Below are 20,445 nucleotides of genomic sequence, written 5' to 3'. Positions count from 1 at the left end.
AAATATAAAAACACGTTATTAATGATTAGACCGCAGCTCTAAAAGAGTCAGGCTGTAATCAATAAAGATATTTAATGTCATGTATTCTGGTTTCCTGTGTCTCAGATGTATTTGGTACATGTGTGTCTGTTATATATTTAAATAGTATATTATCTTATATTACTCTAATAAACTTTAACATCATGGATTATAAAACTTTATCATTAACGTCCTGTTGCTCAGATACCACTAAACAAACAATCCACATGTTCTACTTTAAAGGGGACCGATCATGCAAAATGCACTTCGTGATGTCTTTTATACATAAATACGTGTCCCCGGTGCGTCGGGGAACTCACGCAGCGTCAGAGAATCAAACCTTCTCTCTTTTACTCCGTACCCACATCTTTTAAAAACTGGGGTACAACGAGCGGATACAGATTCCATCCGAGCTGACGTAATAGCGGCGGCGGACCCACAGAAAGTGGCTATCAGAAACAAATCAAATGTATTAAAATGTATTATTATTAATGCCTGACGTGTTTTGGACGTAATCTCGTCTTTGTTTACATTAGCAAGCCTCGCTAACACTCAGAGCTAGCCTGTACTGTACCTGTACATGTGTTTAGAAAACAGGAAATCAAAAAAGGAACTCACCTTTGAGCTCTAGACTGTTTCAGAGATAATCCTTGATGTGGTTTAGAACAGGATGGCGTTTCTATCACAACCGAGTGTAACTTTATCTCCGGCAGAATTCTGATCAGGCATTAGCTCCGCCTCCTCTTCTTTCTTTTTTTTCAAGCTAAGGACCCAAAATCTGCATTTCTCTATCAGGGCTTCAAAAGAGGGGTGTGAGCAGAAGGAGGCATGGCTGATCTGTTTGGTGTTTGAAAAAAAACTTCGCAGACATGTTTTTTATATATGGCCCGACAATATATGTTTCAAATATAACATGATGGGTCCACTTTAAATTTGAACATTTGTACACCAGCCACCTTCATTACAACACTGCACGTAGTTTTATATATATATATATATATATATATATATATATATATATATATATATATCTTAACGTATAGTAGTTTCTGTTGTTTTTATTCATTCTTGTGGTTGTGTTTCTTACAGTTGATCTCCTGTGTGTTTGCACCGTGTACACCAGGACAGATTCCTCTACGGACCTGTTTCTGATTTAATAATGTAGGAAACTCTCTTTTTCAGAATCATCAACAATGAGATAAATAGTAATATAAGTTTTAATGGGACCCACTGGCCCTCAGCGTAACTCCAGACGGCGAGTACAGGTCGAGATCCATCCACTCTCCCAGAGGGTGCTCGACCGTTTGGGGAGAACCCGGGCCGGACCCTTGGCCTGCCCCTCTGTTTCCCCTCCCTCCTCACCCCCTCTCCTCCCTCCTCACCCCCTCTTCCCTCTCCTCCCTCCTCACCCCCTCTCCTCCCTCCTCACCCACTCCCCAGACTACAAACAACCTCTCAGAGCAGCTTTTCAGCAATGTCGCTCTGCCATGCAGTAACACCATCTCATCCCTTTCACCCTCAGATCCACCACACCACCAGCAGAAGGAGCCAGAGTTGTAGTTGCAGAGCCCTGTGAAGCCACCAAGAGCATTGAGGTGGATGTTTCCTCCACATCAATGATGAGAAAGGGCTCTATGAAGGTCAGAAGGACCTCAAGCCCAACATCTGAGGCATCCACCATCCAACTGCAGGCAATGTGGAAGCAACCCACCACCACCTTCCCCAATGCCACCATCTACATCCCCATCATCCTCTTTCCAGACCGACTTAACCCTCAACAGCAGACTCTACTGACATCAGCAACACCAGAGCCCTGAAATATAACTTCATACCGGAAATGAACCCACTTCTCTTTAGAGTCAATAACGATGACATACACTGGACCACCGAGACGGCCGAGATGTTGCTCAGAGACTGGAAGGATCAGTTCAACTTGTAGACGGGGATAATTGCCAAATCAAAACTCCCCACCTGTCCAACATAGCCAATGTTTCTGCCGTTTTCTCCCTCACGCCCGCCCAGCTGGAGGTGCTGGAAAAAGGACTCACTTTCATCCCCGCTCCCAAACCACCCACCCGGCTGGAGCTCAGAGCGGACCTCCACGCCTTCCACACGCGTATCAAGCTCAGGGACCACTTCCTGGGGAGCCAGGGGCGGGAGCCTGTCCCGTTCACCGGACCGTCCACCTGGGAACCACACACTGACGCATCAACAACTGAAATAACACAACTCATCAATAAGAACCTTGGTACACTCAGACATTGGCGCTCCCTTCCACGGAGTACACCCGACATTAGCCAGGAACATAGACATATTATTAAAACATTAGGTAACAGCCAACACATAGTTATTAAACCAGCTGACAAGGGGGGCCACGTAGTCATACAGGACAGGGACAATTATATAATAGAAGCACAACACATACTACAGACCACTCACTACAATTAGAAACACAAACACTAGTTAGGAACATTACAGAAACACTGTACAGAAACAAATCCATCAACAAAAAACAAAAACAATATCTGGATGGTCCGGAGGAGCCCAGGCCCCGCCTCTTCTACCTGCTCCCCAACATCCACAAGCCTGTGGAGACGTGGACGGTCCCCTCTGTGGTTCCGGTCGGCCGCCCCATCGTCAGCGGGTCTGAAACCTAAAACATCACAGAATACATAGATCCCTTCATCAACCCCCTCTCCAAACTGCACCCCAGCTACATCCAGGACACATATCACTTTGTTCATCAAATAAAAAAGCTCCCCAGTCACACCCTTCTTTTTTCTTTAGACATAGACTCCTTATCCACCAACATAGAAACTGCACTTTGCCTCTCTGCACTTCAACACACCTTCAATAAATACCCCAACCCAGCCAGACCTGGCAGTCAGATCCTCCAGTTACTCACCCTCACCCTCACCCTCACCCTCACCCTCACCCGGAATGATTTAGCTTTTAACAGTAACCAGTACCTCCAGCTGTGCGGCTGTGCTATGGCTCGCAAGTATGCTCCGGCATATGCAGACCTATACCTGGCCCACTGGGAGGAAACGGCCTTCATCGAACTCACCCTCAAACCCCTCCTTTATGTCCGGTGCCTGGATGACATCTTCGGCCTATGACACCACTCCACCGACGACTTCGTGACTTCCATGGACACACTCAACTCTCATCTCCCCCTAACATATCACTCAAGCTACCCTTCAAGCCCTCACAGTAGAGTTCGAGGACACCTGCGTCTTCTTCCGTGAATCCAGCGACCTGACCAAAACACTGTTTTTAAAGACACGGCCCGACATGCACTCCTCCACAGGACCAGCTACCACCCAAAGCACACGTGCAGAGGCTTAATCAAATCCCAGCTGATCCGCTTCCACAGGATCTGTACCTTCGCCGAGGGGGCTACCCGGACCCTCTTCAGTGCGCTGAGGCCGCGGGCTATTCGAGGCGCCTCCTGAGATCCGTCAAGGCGGAGGTCGGCCGGACTTTTACTGAGAGATATCAAGACACCTCCACTCGGCCGTCCGGTCCCGCCCTCATCCCGCTGGTAACTACCTACTCCAGCAGCCTGGCCCGCCTCCTCAGTGGCCTTAAAGCCAACTTCGAGGGGGCGAGGGCGGACTGCGACGCGCTGAGGAGGTGGATCCATCGCCTCTAAACGATAGACCCTACAGGCCTCAACCACAAATGTCAGAGATGGGTCTGCCTCCTTTTTATCAGATGGCTTTTAAATCTCTTTTAAACATTTTAAAATGATTACTTATCTTTGTTAAGACTTGCAACTTAACAGGTCCCCCCTGTCCTCCCGACGTGTGCCTCTCCCCTCCGGATGTTTTTAGACCCCCTCTCTGCGGTGATGGCAAACCAGAAGTTCCACCCTATTTTACATTTGTATCTTTTATATATATATATATATATATATATATATATATATATATTTATATATATATTACCTAAGGGGATTGCTTTTTAATTATTGTAGATTTTTTAAATAACTATTTAATTATATATATAATGTTTTGTTATTTATTTATTTTTCACTGATCGGACAAATATGGATTTTTTAAATTTTTATTTTAATAACTATTTTTATCAAAATAATGTCTACAGTTTTTTTATATTGTGTTATTTTTACGGCTCAGACAAATATTTTATTAGCGTGTTTGTTATTGTTTTAGTTGAGATATTATATTTAAAAAAAAATAGAAATATTTAGATGAGACATCTAAGGAATAAAACAAATGTTTTAGAGATTTTATGAATTTATGAATTATATATATCTTTAAAATGTTTTAAAAAACCTTATTCGTACTAAAGTCACATGACCCAACCAGTGATCAGAGCAGGCAGCGTGTTGCACAACATCTGCAGCCTCACATCAGCCTGAACATCAGAGACTCTTTACTCTGTGTGTGTGTGTGTGTGTGTGTGTGTGTGTGTGTGTGTGTGTGTGTGTGTGTGTGTGTGTGTGTGTGTGTGTGTGTGTGTGTGTGTGTGTGTGTGTGTGTGTGTGTGTGTGTGTGTGTGTGTGTGTGTGTGTGTGTGTGTGTGTGTGTGTGTGTGACTCTGACAGCATCTGATAGGACAGCCTGGTGTCATGGAAACAGGAAACCAGCAGTTCCTGTAATCTGGAAACCATCAGCATCTTCGTCATCAGTTCCTCAGAGAAGTTAAAGACAGTATTATATAAACTTTAGTCTCATCTTTAATGGACTGTTCAACACAGGCAGGGACAGAGAGACTCAGAATGTCCTCAACATGTCCTCTAACTCTTTCTGCTTCTATAGATCTGAACCACTGAGCAAACTGAAGACCAGGCCGACAGATGACCCTGATCATGTGACAGATGACCTGATCATGTGACAGATGACCCTGATCATGTGACAGATGACCTGATCATGTGACAGAGACTCTCTGCAGAGGCCTTCACACATAGTTGCACCATCAGCCACTACATAGGACCCTATTGCATCACCCCTCACACTGCCCCTCAGTGGAAAGTCTGTGTAAGTGAATAAATATTATACATATGTATATATATATATATATATATATATATATATATATATATATATATATATATATATATACATACTTTATTCATATGTTTTTATCCGTTTGAGGGCGGAACATGTCCTTTCCACAGATGCAGTGGTGACGGGGACCGTTACAACCAGACATGTCAGTGCATATAGCTGATGCATGCTGTCACAAAGTTATTTTCGTTGGAAAAAGAAAAGGAGGTCAGATGGGTTCTTTCCCTGAAAATCTGTCATACATCACAGACAGCTCTGTTTCCAGCCGAGGCAAGTCAAAGTGCGGCCCGTAGCTCTCTGTGAGGCTTGAGAATGCAGTTTCAGGGAAGTTGCTGTTAAAGCTGGTGAACGGTTGAGGGTCCAGAAGAGAAAGGAATGAAAGTTTTTCTTGATCTTTAAACCGATTTTGCACCTGATTTAAAATGTTCTCAAGAATGCCATTTTGCAGCTTCTTGTGTGAGCGACAATCTCCGTGGGCTCTCCGTCCAGCTGGCAGGCCGGTGTCCTGCACAGTCTCATCATACACTTAACAAAAAATAAACACTTTTGTTTTTGCTCCCATTTTTCATGAGATGAACTCAAAGACCTAAACATTTTCTACATACACAAAATAACCATTTCTCTCAAATATTGTTCACAAATCTGAAAAGATCTGTGATAGTGAGCACTTCTCCTTTGCCGAGATAATCCATCCCACCTCACAGGTGTGCCTTAGGCTGGCCACAATAAAGGCCACTCTGAAACGTGCAGTTTTGCTTTATTGGGGGGGTCTGGGGGGGTCCGAAAGGTGTGAGAAGAACATTCTGCATTCTTTAATTTGAACTACACCTTGAGATCAAACCAAATGAAGGGCATGTGCATAGCAGTGTATGAAAAGTGCCCGTGGGGTCTTTTCCTTGACCTAGGCTTGGACTCCGTTCAGCCCCGATGCCATAACGGCAGCACCGTCATAGCACTGGGCTACAAGTCTGTCCATGCATCCATGTTCCTCCCAGACACCGAGGGCCATGGCTGCTACATCCTCTGCCGGGTCCTTCCCTGTCACATCCTCAAATTTGACGAACCTCTCTTTTACGCCACTGTCTGTTACAAACCGAAGAACAAACGATAACTGTGCAGCACTGCTGACATCTGGTGTTTCATCCAGCATTAGAGCTACGAAGGGTGCTTTACTTATTTCCTCTTTGATGGTCTCACCCATCACCTCGGCCACAGCACTTATCAAGTCGTTCTGTATTTGACTCGAGGTTCCAATGAACACCTTAGAAGTGGGCAAATGGCAGTGCAAGTCTGGATCATATTCTGCTGTGAATGTAAGCAGCTCCAGGTAATTACCTCGACTGGCTGATTCTCTGCTCTCCTCGTGGCCCCTGGAAGGTAACTCCTGTTTCCCAAGGAAAACCACACGGTGGATCAGACCATTCGAGATTTTAGTTCACCTTTTCGTTGTGAACGATCGTTTCTCTACGTCTCTGTTCGTCCAGCCGTAGATCAATCCTTGTGTCTCCAAAAGTCTTCATGGTGACCGTTGCCTTAAGATGCCCTGCTGTGTTTTGGTGTTTTTGTGCAGCCTTGGTTAAACAGCTCAGATTATCGTAGCCTTTCCAATTCCATGCCCCCCCTTTTCGGTCCCAAAAAGCAAGCACTCCCAGCAGTAGAGCCTTTTGTGACTAACTGAGCCCGTAAGCCACGGGTATCTTTCCCAGTTGCTAGCCTGGAAATGGCGAACATAGCTTTTAGCAACTTGATTCAGATCCAGATTTTCAGGCGTTGGGCGCCCATTTTTTACAATGTCCGTCTTTTCAGTGAATTGTCGTCTTGAAAAAGGAACAGACAATAATTCTGCAACAACATCTTCTTCACCTGTTGCCATGTCAACGTTAAAACGAATAAAACGGAAAATGAATTGTTACATCCCATCTATATCCTGTGTCTTGCACCTGTCACAACTAACGGGCCTTCTAGCATACCCTGCACCGTGGGGAACTCAGAAAGAATACGCCCATTGGCTACAAATCAATATATGATTGGTTGATCAAACTGTCAGAGTGTTCGCTCTCATTCAGTTCAACGACCAGGGCCTTCTATCAAGGATACAGAATCACAGAATACGCACAGACGCAGAAACAGATCTGATTGGTTGCATTTCTTTTCTAAAATGAGTAGTGCAAAGTCCGAGAAGGACAAACAAATCAACGTAACACTTTTCATTACAGATCAACAATACAGATACGATTCTCATTTATAAAATGTATTTACATTTTATAAAATTGTATTTATATAATTAAATCGATAAATGTCTTTTTTAAATCTGAGTTATCAGGGTGTTCTCTGAATGCCTTGAAGGCCCCGACGGTTAGCCACTGACACACACACACACACACACACACACACACAGACAGACAGACAGACAGACAGACAGACAGACAGACAGACAGACAGACAGACAGACAGACAGACAGACAGACAGACAGACAGACAGACAGACAGACAGACAGACAGACAGACACACACACACACACACACACACACACACACACACACACACACAGTAAAAAGATAGCATATTTTTCTTGTTCTCAACTTGAAATACCACACACACCATCAATATGTCTTCTCTAACTTCCTGTCTGCTCCAAGCCCATTGGTTCCTTCTAAGACGTAGATCTTTAACAACGACTCACACATTTGGTTGAATTTGAAAAGTCAAAGCAGTCGGTGCAGTTTGAAACCAAAGACACAGCAACCCCGGCTGAATAATGTCATATATTTAATAAAACTAGTCAAATATCCTCTGAAATCTGCTTTGCAATACCTGATGCCAGTGAATCCAGAGAGAACAGGAGAAAGGTGTTACAGCGCCACCTGCTGGTGGATTTGAGCACATCGAGAGTTGGTGTATTTTATTTCTTTTTTTAATTCAACGAGCATTCAAAGCTCAGTTTAATCAAACCCGATGTTTTTCAAGTGAAGAGCTTCACTTTAGCGTTCCCTTGTTGTTGACATGCTGTTTGTTGTTGTGAGAAGTTTAGCCCAAAATGTAGCTTAAAATTATTACAAATTCAAATACAAAAAATAATACTTCCAACGCTTATCGTGTTTAAGGATTTCATGCATATTTTTTAAAATCAAGATAAAAAGTGTATTTCACAATAATTCAGTTAAGTTTTACTTTGAAGAAAATTGTTGTAATTTGGTAAAAAAAATGTTTTTCTATTAAATGATGTCCTATTTACTGCAGGCTTAGTTTTGTAATTGAGATTTGCGCTTATTATATATCATTAAGGATTTGTTTTATTTGAGTTGTAATTCATTTTGATATTATGTCATTGTGATTGTTTGAGGGAGCTTTTTAAGAATTCTGCCCATTTTTGTATTTTGACATTTTCCTTAAATCCATAAGACTTTTGCCTGATTTAGTAATTAACACATCCTCCTAGTTTACAAGTATTCTGCCCCGTGTGGTCATCAGCTATTGAGCTTGAATTGAATAATGATTGCCATAAACATTTCATAAAAATCAATCAATGTCTTACGGATTGTTCTCATTCATTAAGAATGATGCTTCATTTTGCTGTTCAGAATGTGGCTTATTTTTACAATACATATTTGTAATAACCTCGTACTTTACTTTACTTTAGTAAGTTTTGTGCATTATGCATTTTTGTCTATTAGTTAGTAAATGACCGTTCCTAAATCACGATACGTTTGCTTAATGTTGTATCACACGTTGTCTACTATGTGACCAAAAAAACAATAAAACTACTTTAATAATCCAGAAAGCTCCGTGGATATTTATTCATGGTTTTCTTCTTGTTTGGAATATTTTCTTTTAAACTTTCTTTGAATTTGCCATATAATATATCATATCATATATAATAGTTACTCTGCATGACCCCCCTGTTTGTTCAGAGAGGAGGCTGAGCTGCATACATTTGTATAATCTTTAATTACTTACTTACCTACCTACTTACCTACCACCCATCCATCTCTTAGTCCCCCAGCAGAGGCGCTGTTTCCTCTCTCTATACCCATAAGCGGGGGAGTGAGAGGTGCATGAAATGGAGAAAAATGGCGGATCATGTGCAGGTAAGCGGAGGTTTGGTGTTTTTCTATCAGAGAGTTCCTCCATGAGGGGAAACACAGAGAGCTGAGGCGGGTTGTGGAGCCTCTTGTCCCGGGTCGGAGGCTGCTGGAGGCGGCTGCGGGGATCAGAGCTCCGATAAACAGGGTTAAAACCGGGATGTTTGTGATGATCTGAGGCCTGTTGTTAGCTGTTAGCTTCTGGTTGCTCCTGTTCGCTTCAGAGTTAGCTTCTCTGTTAGCTACTTTGGTAGCTTCTCTGTAAGCTTCTGAAAAACACCGAAAACACCCGCGATGCACCCGGTTACAACCCGGGTAAAATGTCCCAAACTCGCAATTTGACTCATTATTCAAACAGTTTGTGTCAACGTGATTAAATATTTATTTGCTGCCCCTGTTATGCTACAGCTAGCCGCTACATGCTAATGGCTAAGCTAACTGCTGAGCTAACGTTAGCGTCGAGACTTCTCCCGCGCGAGACCGTTTTGAAAACATGTTTTATTCTTCTCCTTTTTAAAAAAAACTGTTGCTCCACGTGTTCCCTAATTATCTAGGGAGAGTCAAAGGGAAGCAATACAACATGAAATAATCGGGAGGTAAAGACGAAAGTGATTTGCAAAAAAAAACAAAAGATGTTGTTTAATTTATCAAGAGAGAGGGGCTCACGAGACGATTTACAAAACAAACCAACGAGACACAATAGGAACCTCGTATTGCAGAAAGTGATGAAAGTAAACAAACCAATCAACTGTAAACAGACCCAATGAAACCCCGGCTCTCTGTCCTCATGTGTGCGATCATCATGTCGGGTTTGAATGAACTGGCGATTTACACCTCAGTTGTTTATGTGTGTAACTAAGCAGTGCTTTTAATAATAATTATAAATAGGCTTTATTTATATTGCACATTTCATGCACCAGGTGCAGAATAAAGTGCTTTACCAATGTGCCACACCATGCACATTTAAACAGGGAACCAACACATGTACAGTACAACTTTTTGGAAACATGCAGCAACATAAAACATCATAGTTTAAGACAAAAGGAGTTCAAATGTGTGGTAATAACAATACAAAAAATATCCCTCTGAAAAATAAAGGAAGACATCATGAATAGATACAATGAAATGTAAATATATAATAAAAACAACGTGATAATTATAATAAAGGCTAAAAAACCAACAACTTAAAAAGACATTTCGTAAATAAACCTGTTAAATAAATAAATAAAACAAGATGTATCGTCACTGTTTGCCTGTAACCCCTGGCTCCATGCCCCCAGGTGGTGTGCTGTCACCATGTCTGAGGGCTTGAATGAAAGGAGGCTGAGTTGTTTCTGTGTGTTGCTGAGCAGGGCTATTCTCCCCTGCCTTCGTCTCATCAGTTTCTATTCCTCCGTTTCGTCCTAAGAGAGGCCATGCTGTTGCTGCTGATGCTAACTTCATGCTGATGCTGCTGATGCTAACTTCATGCTGCTGATGCTAACTTCATGCTGATGCTGCTGATGCTAACTTCATGCTGCTGATGCTAACTTCATGCTGCTGATGCTGATGCTAACTTCATGCTGCTGATGCTAACTTCATGCTGTTGCTGCTGATGCTAACTTCATGCTGCTGATGCTAACTTCATGCTGCTGATGCTAACTTCATGCTGATGCTGCTGATGCTAACTTCATGCTGCTGATGCTAACTTCATGCTGATGCTGCTGATGCTAACTTCATGCTGCTGATGCTAACTTCATGCTCATGCTGCTGATGCTAACTTCATGCTGCTGATGCTAACTTCATGCTGGTGATGCTAACTTCATGCTGCTGATGCTAACTTCATGCTGATGCTAAGTCCATGCACCTTGCTGCTGATGCTAACTTCATGCACCTTGCTGCTAACTTCATGCTGATGCTAACTCCATGCACCTTGCTGCTGATGCTAACTTCATGCACCTTGCTGCTAACTTCATGCTGATGCTAACTCCATGCACCTTGTTGCTGATGCTAACTCCATGCACCTTGCTGCTGATGCTAACTCCATGCACCTTGTTGCTGATGCTAACTCCATGCACCTTGCTGCTGATGCTAACTCCATGCACCTTGTTGCTGATGCTAACTCCATGCACCTTGCTGCTGATGCTAACTCCATGCACCTTGTTGCTGATGCTAACTCCATGCACCTTGTTGCTGATGCTAACTCCATGCACCTTGCTGCTGATGCTAACTTCATGCACCTTGCTGCTGATGCTAACTCCATGCACCTTGCTGCTGATGCTAACTTCATGCACCTTGCTGCTGATGCTAACTCCATGCACCTTGCTGCTGATGCTAACTCCATGCACCTTGCTGCTAACTTCATGCTGATGCTAACTCCATGCACCTTGCTGCTGATGCTAACTCCATGCTGTTGCTGCTGATGCTAACTCCATGCACCTTGTTGCTGATGCTAACTCCATGCTGTTGCTGCTGATGCTAACTCCATGCACCTTGCTGCTGATGCTAACTCCATGCACCTTGTTGCTGATGCTAACTCCATGCACCTTGTTGCTGATGCTAACTCCATGCACCTTGCTGCTGATGCTAACTCCATGCTGTTGCTGCTGATGCTAACTCCATGCACCTTGTTGCTGATGCTAACTCCATGCTGTTGCTGCTGATGCTAACTCCATGCACCTTGCTGCTGATGCTAACTCCATGCACCTTGTTGCTGATGCTAACTCCATGCACCTTGCTGCTGATGCTAACTCCATGCACCTTGTTGCTGATGCTAACTCCATGCACCTTGCTGCTGATGCTAACTCCATGCACCTTGCTGCTGATGCTAACTCCATGCACCTTGTTGCTGATGCTAACTCCATGCACCTTGTTGCTGATGCTAACTCCATGCACCTTGCTGCTGATGCTAACTCCATGCACCTTGCTGCTGATGCTAACTCCATGCACCTTGTTGCTGATGCTAACTCCATGCACCTTGCTGCTGATGCTAACTCGTTGTTGTTGTTGTTGTTGTTGTTGTTTGAATGGAGGCTAGCAGGCAGGGGATTATTCAATAATAGTGAGGGTCTTTATTTGAACTGCCATACCATGAGAAATCGGTAGGGATGCTCCGATCGTTATCGGACGATATTCAATCTCTGCCGATCGATCAGTGCTCTGAATGCTGATCGGGAGAGCCGATCACATGACGTAAAATACATGACACTTTTCTCTGTGCGCGGAAAAACAAGCTCGCCAAAATGGGGTATGCTACCCCTGATCAGAGGCCTGTACTACGAAGCTGGTTCAACCTAACCTGGATATGTTTGAGTTAGCCGGTTGGCCTAATCCAAAACATACGCGCTCTCGCTAAACGGTCCTACGACGCGGGTTATCAAGTGGATCGCTCAAGCCAGCCGTGTCCTATCTAGTTAGGAGCGTTCACATGAAAGGGGTGGTATCTGGAGCATTCGACCAATCACAAACATGGAGAAGCGTACTGACAGCGCAGCGTCATACTTCCTGAATGAAAAGTCAACTATAATATTAGACATATGAAGAAGTTAAACTTTAAACATCCATGACTTAAACACTTGATCCAGGATCAAAGCCACATAGCTGCACCTGCAAGGTGAATACAGCTGGTAACAGAACAAGTGTTTGAATGCGTACATGAACAGGTTTATGATATCACTGCCCCGTCTAAGACACCATCTGACTTTCATTACATTTGACTCGAGTGTTTCCTCAACTTCATGTGTTGCTTCAAATAATCCTTCTGCATCCAGTATGTGACACTGTGAGTGTTGCACGGCCAGATACGGCTCAGCTGACTCAGATAAGGAGATGATACATTATGATGTGATATGCCGCGGACTGTACTTAATGTTACTCTGATCCGGTTACTTATGTTGTGGCAGATATTTAAGTAAGCTTTCTTAACGCTAATGTTCTAATAGTCAGATTGCTCTGAAGATGGGAGGTGATATTCTATTCATGTTCACGTTCACACAGTCGCTGATTTCTGCCGGCCGTCTTTCTGCAACGGCAGCTTTTCTGTATTTCCTTTCTCCTGTAATATGACTTGATCGCTTTAAACTCCGCACACTGAGCTCTGATTGGTCAGCAGGCGGTGCTTTCACTGAGTAGAGCTCTTAGCCTGCAACCTAACCTGCTCCGGGGCAGGTTAGCCGCTCAGCATCAGTTACCATGGAGACCTAGCCCGCTAAAAAGAGAACCAGCTTCGTAGGACCGGAAACCCAGAGTTAACCTGAAGTTAGCCGCTAAGAGAACATCCTGCTTCGTAGTACAGGCCTCTGTTCAGCTAATCCTAATGAGGGTCTTTATCTGAACGGCCACACCCTGAGAAATCAGTGACATGGTCTAATGCTGATAGCATAAAGATAATTTGGAGCTGATGTTCTGCTCAGAGTTTATAGCTAATCTTTAACTCTTTCACATTCACAGTGTATTTCAAATATGCAGCTTTCTGTATTAAAGCAAAGGGAAATGCAGAATGCACTCAATTGTTCTTTATAATAACACATAGCAGTGTAATAGTGAGAGTGCTCCCTCTGATGATCACAGCTGAAAGACAGGCTCATTGAGTTATTGCTGAGAACACAGGTTCTAAAACACATGAATAAATATAGTTTAATGTTGCTCTAAAGATAGGGGATTCAAAGCACTGATGGTTTGTATTGCACTATACATGTCAACTTTGCAATAGTATGAATATTATTAGAATATTGTAAATATTGCTAAAGAACACGTTTAGTTATTGCATCAGAGCAACTGTAGATCTGGCGCTACATCAAGAGTATTCATTTAATCATGACGCTTTTTCTCTAAATCTGTTAATAGTAGTATTTATCGCACCAGAATAAATGTAATGAAAGCATGAGAATAAGCGTATTTATCACACCACAGCCTGTTTCATTTTTGAGGTAGTATGAATGTAGTTATTGCATCAGAATACATTTTATTGTTGCACGAAAATAAATGTTGTTTTTGCAAAAGAATAAATGCAAATGTTGCAATAAAATAGTTTAGTTATAAATGTAATAATTGCATTTGTATTAAATATGAACCATCGGTGCCTTTTAGTTATTGCAGCTGTACTCATCACACTAATCTAATTATCGAACTGGATCCGGTCATTGAGACTTTTGGTTTGTTTACATCTTGAGTTTATAGTAATGTATATATTATTATGGAGAAAGGTGAGCTCTGCAGTTTCCAGAGAGCTGCAGCGTCTCTCCGCCCAAACACCTTTTACTTCATTAGTTTGTTGCATGAGCTGCAAGGAGAGTCCCGATCCCTTTGTAAAATAGATTCTTGCGTAAGGTCGGCAGTTTGATCAAGTCTTTGATCTTTGAAGGGTCACCTGTACACGGCATTCCCTGCTGTTTTCTGACATAAGATGAACCTTGATCGATCCCTGACGGGACACTCAGTTAGCAGCAACAGGGTAAGCGTGAAAAAAACAGTACAGCAAAGATTCACACAGATCAATAAAATCTAAAATAAATAATAAATACAAATAAAATCAAGGACAAAAATAATAATGATAATAATAAAAGACTATGAAAATAGGAGATGAATAAAAATAAGAGTAAAATAACTGTCAGCATACATACATACAACACCATGTGCATGTAATGTATATACATACAACACCATGTGCATGTCATGTATATACATACAACACCATGTGCATGTCATGTATATACATACAACACCATGTGCATGTACTGTATATACATACAACACCATGTGCATGTCATGTATATACATACAACATGTGCATGTACTGTATATACATACAACACCATGTGCATGTCATGTATATACATACAACACCATGTGCATGTACTGTATATACATACAACACCATGTGCATGTCATGTATATACATACAACATGTGCATGTACTGTATATACATACAACACCATGTGCATGTCATGTATATACATACAACACCATGTGCATGTAATGTATATACATGCAACAACATGTGCATGTAATGTATATACATACAACACCATGTGCATGTAATGTATATACATACAACACCATGTGCATGTAATGTATATACATACAACAACATGTGCATGTAATGTATATACATACAACACCATGTGCATGTAATGTATATACATACATTTCTGACAGAATAAACATTAAACCAAATATTGGTAAAATACAGCTTAATTGATCATTCAAATAATTCCAAGTTGCCGCTTTAAATGTATAAACCGAAAAGAGAAACTCCCTCTGGAGGCAACACAGGGATTTGATCCTTTGCAGCCCATTGACATGCACTAACACCGGACCCCAGAGAACACGTCCCGACGGACCCGTCTGTTGTGTCGCCATGTGTCGCACTGGAACACACCGCAAAGACTTCAGCCGACGGCCAAGTAGCACGTACGCACTGCGCATGCGTGAGTGGCAATACCTCTCCTTACCAGCAGGGGGCGGTAGTGTGTATTCGTCATTCAAAAGAGGAACCTGAAGACAGACTAAACCACAAATAGCGTGCGTTCCATTTTCACTCTCGTCCATCACAGACTGTTTCACATAGCGACTTATCGAAAACATGTTTAGTGCGGTACTGGAAAATGAACACTAATAGCCGCCTGTGTTTTCCTTCTTCATCGTTTGTTTGCGTTCAGGGCTCGACATTATAAATGGCCCGCTGGCCCGGAAGCACGATTCAGACCGGGCCAGCATAACGTACTTTCCACTTGCTCGCTCGGGACACTCAAAATATTGCTTTAAACAAGAAATGGTCCTGTGGTATTGGTGTTTTGAATAGTAATGTTGTTAAATAGTTCTGTTTGTTAACGCTGCAACACAGCGTTTCGTGAGGCGGTTGTTGTTTGGAGGAAAAGCAATGCAGCGCGAGCAGGCTCCTTCACTACAGACTATTCGCCAAAGTGTTTCTAATACCAGCGGTAACCGGCCAAGCGCCGGGCCAGAAAACATCTTCAAATAAAAGAAAGTCACCGGAGGAGTTGAAGGAGAGTGACAGCAGGGAGCATGAGAAGAAGAGGGAGAGGAAGTTTCAGCTTGATGGATGGAGTTGGCTTCAATGCGATGATGGTGTTCTGTGGGCTCAGCATCGATGCAGCTCAGCATCGATGCTGAGCTGCATCGATGCTGAGCTGCTGAGCTGCTGAGCTGCTGAGTGGAGAGTAGAACAGATACAGGTATTGGCTTTAGGGAAATGTCCCAGCAGGAGAATGAAGGTTCTAATATAATCTATTAGCCATTACATTTCTAACTCCTGATGACAGGAAGCAGGAAGCGCTTTATACTAATAATAATACTCATAATGATAGCAGACATTTTTTAACAATGACCACAATATCATTATTTTAATAAACCAAATATGAACAATTGAGGAACATGAGGAAGAACGGATGATTCAAAAGTTGTAGTAATGTAGTTAGTGCATGAATTAGGATTGCACCAATGTGTTCATTTCCTTCATGCTGAGTGGAATGTAACTTCCCCTGGAGAGCCTCACTTCCGTTTCGCTTCTCATTCGCTGATCAGCCAATCAGTCACTTCTTTTGCCGACAGCCGAAAAGACACGCCGGTGCGGGACACGCCGATCTGAGCAGGGCGTGGTGTGTCCGGGCCTTTAGAGAACATTCAACAGAAAGCAGAGCTTCTTAGACTCTCTGTTAAACTCTTTCTAAAGTTATATCCTTACAAGAGGTTCCAAGAGGTTTGGCACCGTGATTACATTTCTCTTCTTTTTGCATTTTTGTGAATTTAATTCTACAAAGCCTGCTGGACGTAAGCGGTGCTTCAGCAGAGAGATACATGCTGAGTCCACACTAAACTGCGTGCACTGAACATTCAAACCAAAAACAGCCTGTCTGCACACGTCACACGGAAATATAAAAATGATTATGTTATCAGCTCATTTGTACGTAAACAAGTTTAACAGTAACTACGTAAAATTTAAATTCAGATTTATTCTGTATATTTGATATTCTGTATTTGCTGAATGGTTCAATGTGCAGAGACTGGTGATAACGCTGCTGTGACAGAACCACTTCCCACCTTGTGATGAATAAAGTATTTATCTATCTTATCCAAACACTCAGATCTACTTGGACATGTCAAAAATAAATTAGAAACCAAAAAGCATCTTAATGCATTTGACTCAATTTGTCCTCATTATTATTTCATAAATAATAATTCTTGGTGTCACATGATGGCCGTACACTGAATGTTGTTTTGCACCAATAAGGCATTTAAAGATGAATATATAGTGATAATAATACGGGTATCAGTGTTTCACACAGAATTTGATTCTATTTGTGGGGGCACCGCACCGCTCCGATCATCAGCCCACCAAAAAATAATATATATTTTTTTTTTATGAGATCCATTTGTGGACGACGATATTTAATTTTGGCGGCACACAAATAAATCAATGTATGGGAAACACTGAGTATAATGCAAACTGAACCTACACCTTTAATACATGCTTTCACTGAAGTAGCACTCTCCATGTGTCTCCTAAATCAACATGTCTCTCCTACATCAACATGTCTCTCCTACATCAACATGTCTCTTCTACATCAACATGTGTCCCCTCTTCTTCATGTCTCTCATACATCAACATGTGTCCCCTCTTCTTCATGTCTCTTCTACATCAACATGTGTCCCCTCTTCTTCATGTCTCTCCTACATCAACATGTGTCCCCTCTTCTTCATGTCTCTTCTACATCAACATGTGTCCCCTCTTCTTCATGTCTCTCCTACATCAACATGTGTCCCCTCTTCTTCATGTCTCTTCTACATCAACATGTGTCCCCTCTTCTCCATGTCTCTCCTACATCAACATGTGTCCCCTCTTCTCCATGTCTCTCCTACATCAACATGTGTCCCCTCTTCTTCATGTCTCTTCTACATCAACATGTGTCCCCTCTTCTCCATGGCTCTTCTACATCAACATGTGTCCCCTCTTCTTCATGTCTCTTCTACATCAACATGTGTCCCCTCTTCTCCATGTCTCTTCTACATCAACATGTGTCCCCTCTTCTCCATGTCTCTTCTACATCAACATGTGTCCCCTCTTCTTCATGTCTCTTCTACATCAACATGTGTCCCCTCTTCTCCATGTCTCTCCTACATCAACATGTGTCCCCTCTTCTCCATGGCTCTTCTACATCAACATGTGTCCCCTCTTCTTCATGTCTCTTCTACATCAACATGTGTCCCCTCTTCTCCATGTCTCTTCTACATCAACATGTGTCCCCTCTTCTCCATGTCTCTTCTACATCAACATGTGTCCCCTCTTCTTCATGTCTCTTCTACATCAACATGTGTCCCCTCTTCTCCATGTCTCTCCTACATCAACATGTGTCCCCTCTTCTTCATGTCTCTTCTACATCAACATGTGTCCCCTCTTCTTCATGTCTCTTCTACATCAACATGTGTCCCCTCTTCTTCATGTCTCTTCTACATCAACATGTGTCCCCTCTTCTTCATGTCTCTTCTACATCAACATGTGTCCCCTCTTCTCCATGTCTCTTCTACATCAACATGTGTCCCCTCTTCTTCATGTCTCTTCTACATCAACATGTGTCCCCTCTTCTTCATGTCTCTTCTACATCAACATGTGTCCTCTCTTCTTCATGTCTCTTCTACATCAACATGTGTCCCCTCTTCTTCATGTCTCTTCTACATCAACATGTGTCCCCTCTTCTCCATGTCTCTTCTACATCAACATGTGTCCCCTCTTCTTCATGTCTCTTCTACATCAACATGTGTCCCCTCTTCTCCATGTCTCTTCTACATCAACATGTGTCCCCTCTTCTTCATGTCTCTTCTACATCAACATGTGTCCCCTCTTCTCCATGTCTCTTCTACATCAACATGTGTCCCCTCCTCTTCATGTCTCTCTACATCAACATGTGTCCCCTCTTCTTCATGTCTCTTCTACATCAACATGTGTCCCCTCTTCTTCATGTCTCTTCTTCATCAACATGTGTCCCCTCTTCTCCATGTCTCTTCTACATCAACATGTGTCCCCTCTTCTTCATGTCTCTTCTACATCAACATGTGTCCCCTCTTCTTCATGTCTCTTCTACATCAACACGTGTCCCCTCTTCTTCATGTCTCTTCTACATCAACATGTGTCCCCTCTTCTTCATGTCTCTTCTACATCAACATGTGTCCCCTCTTCTTCATGTCTCTTCTTCATCAACATGTGTCCCCTCTTCTCCATGTCTCTTCTACATCAACATGTGTCCCCTCTTCTTCATGTCTCTTCTACATCAACATGTGTCCCCTCTTCTTCATGTCTCTTCTACATCAACATGTGTCCCCTCTTCTTCATGTCTCTTCTACATCAACATGTCCCCTCTTCATGTCTCTTCTACATCAACATGTGTCCCCTCTTCTCCATGTCTGTTCTACATCAACATGTGTCCCCTCTTCTTCATGTCTCTTCTACATCAACATGTGTCCCCTCTTCATGTCTCTTCGACATCAACATGTGTCCCCTCTTCTCCATGTCTCTTCTACATCAACATGTCCCCTCTTCATGTCTCTTCTACATCAACATGTGTCCCCTCTTCTTCATGTCTCTTCTACATCAACATGTGTCCCCTCTTCTTCATGTCTCTTCTACATCAACATGTCCCCTCTTCATGTCTCTTCTACATCAACATGTGTCCCCTCTTCTTCATGTCTGTTCTACATCAACATGTGTCCCCTCTTCTTCATGTCTCTTCTACATCAACATGTCCCCTCTTCATGTCTCTTCTACATCAACATGTGTCCCCTCTCCATGTCTCTTCTACATCAACATGTGTCCCCTCTTCTTCATGTCTCTTCTACATCAACATGTGTCCCCTCTTCTTCATGTCTCTTCTTCATCAACATGTGTCCCCTCTTCTCCATGTCTCTTCTACATCAACATGTCCCCTCTTCATGTCTCTTCTACATCAACATGTGTCCCCTCTTCTTCATGTCTCTTCTACATCAACATGTGTCCCCTCTTCTTCATGTCTCTTCTACATCAACATGTGTCCCCTCTTCTCCATGTCTCTTCTACATCAACATGTGTCCCCTCTTCTTCATGTCTCTTCTACATCAACATGTGTCCCCTCTTCTTCATGTCTCTTCTACATCAACATGTGTCCCCTCTTCTCCATGTCTCTTCTACATCAACATGTGTCCCCTCTTCTTCATGTCTCTTCTACATCAACATGTGTCCCCTCTTCTCCATGTCTCTTCTACATCAACATGTGTCCCCTCCTCTTCATGTCTCTCTACATCAACATGTGTCCCCTCTTCTTCATGTCTCTTCTACATCAA

At 42.7% G+C, this 20,445-nt stretch overlaps 1 protein-coding gene across 2 annotated transcripts in view; it reads left to right on the top strand.

Moving 5' to 3' along the window:
• The first annotated feature begins 9,020 nt into the window (after positions 1-9,020).
• xpo7 (exportin 7) overlaps positions 9,021-20,445 on the top strand; it is a 48,285-nt gene continuing 36,860 nt past the window's right edge. For both annotated transcript variants that reach the window (XM_079658789.1, XM_079658788.1), the window contains exon 1: positions 9,021-9,140. In XM_079658789.1, the coding sequence (XP_079514915.1) occupies positions 9,108-9,140 (33 nt within the window). In that variant the 5' untranslated portion in view covers positions 9,021-9,107. The remainder of the gene's footprint in view (positions 9,141-20,445) is intronic.

The sequence above is a fragment of the Notothenia rossii genome (assembly GCF_949606895.1).
Source record: "Notothenia rossii genome assembly, chromosome: 11".
In the NCBI taxonomy this organism is placed as follows: domain Eukaryota; kingdom Metazoa; phylum Chordata; class Actinopteri; order Perciformes; family Nototheniidae; genus Notothenia; species Notothenia rossii.
The sequence above is the reverse complement of the archived record's forward strand: the minus strand, read 5'-3'. Positions and strand labels throughout refer to the sequence as shown.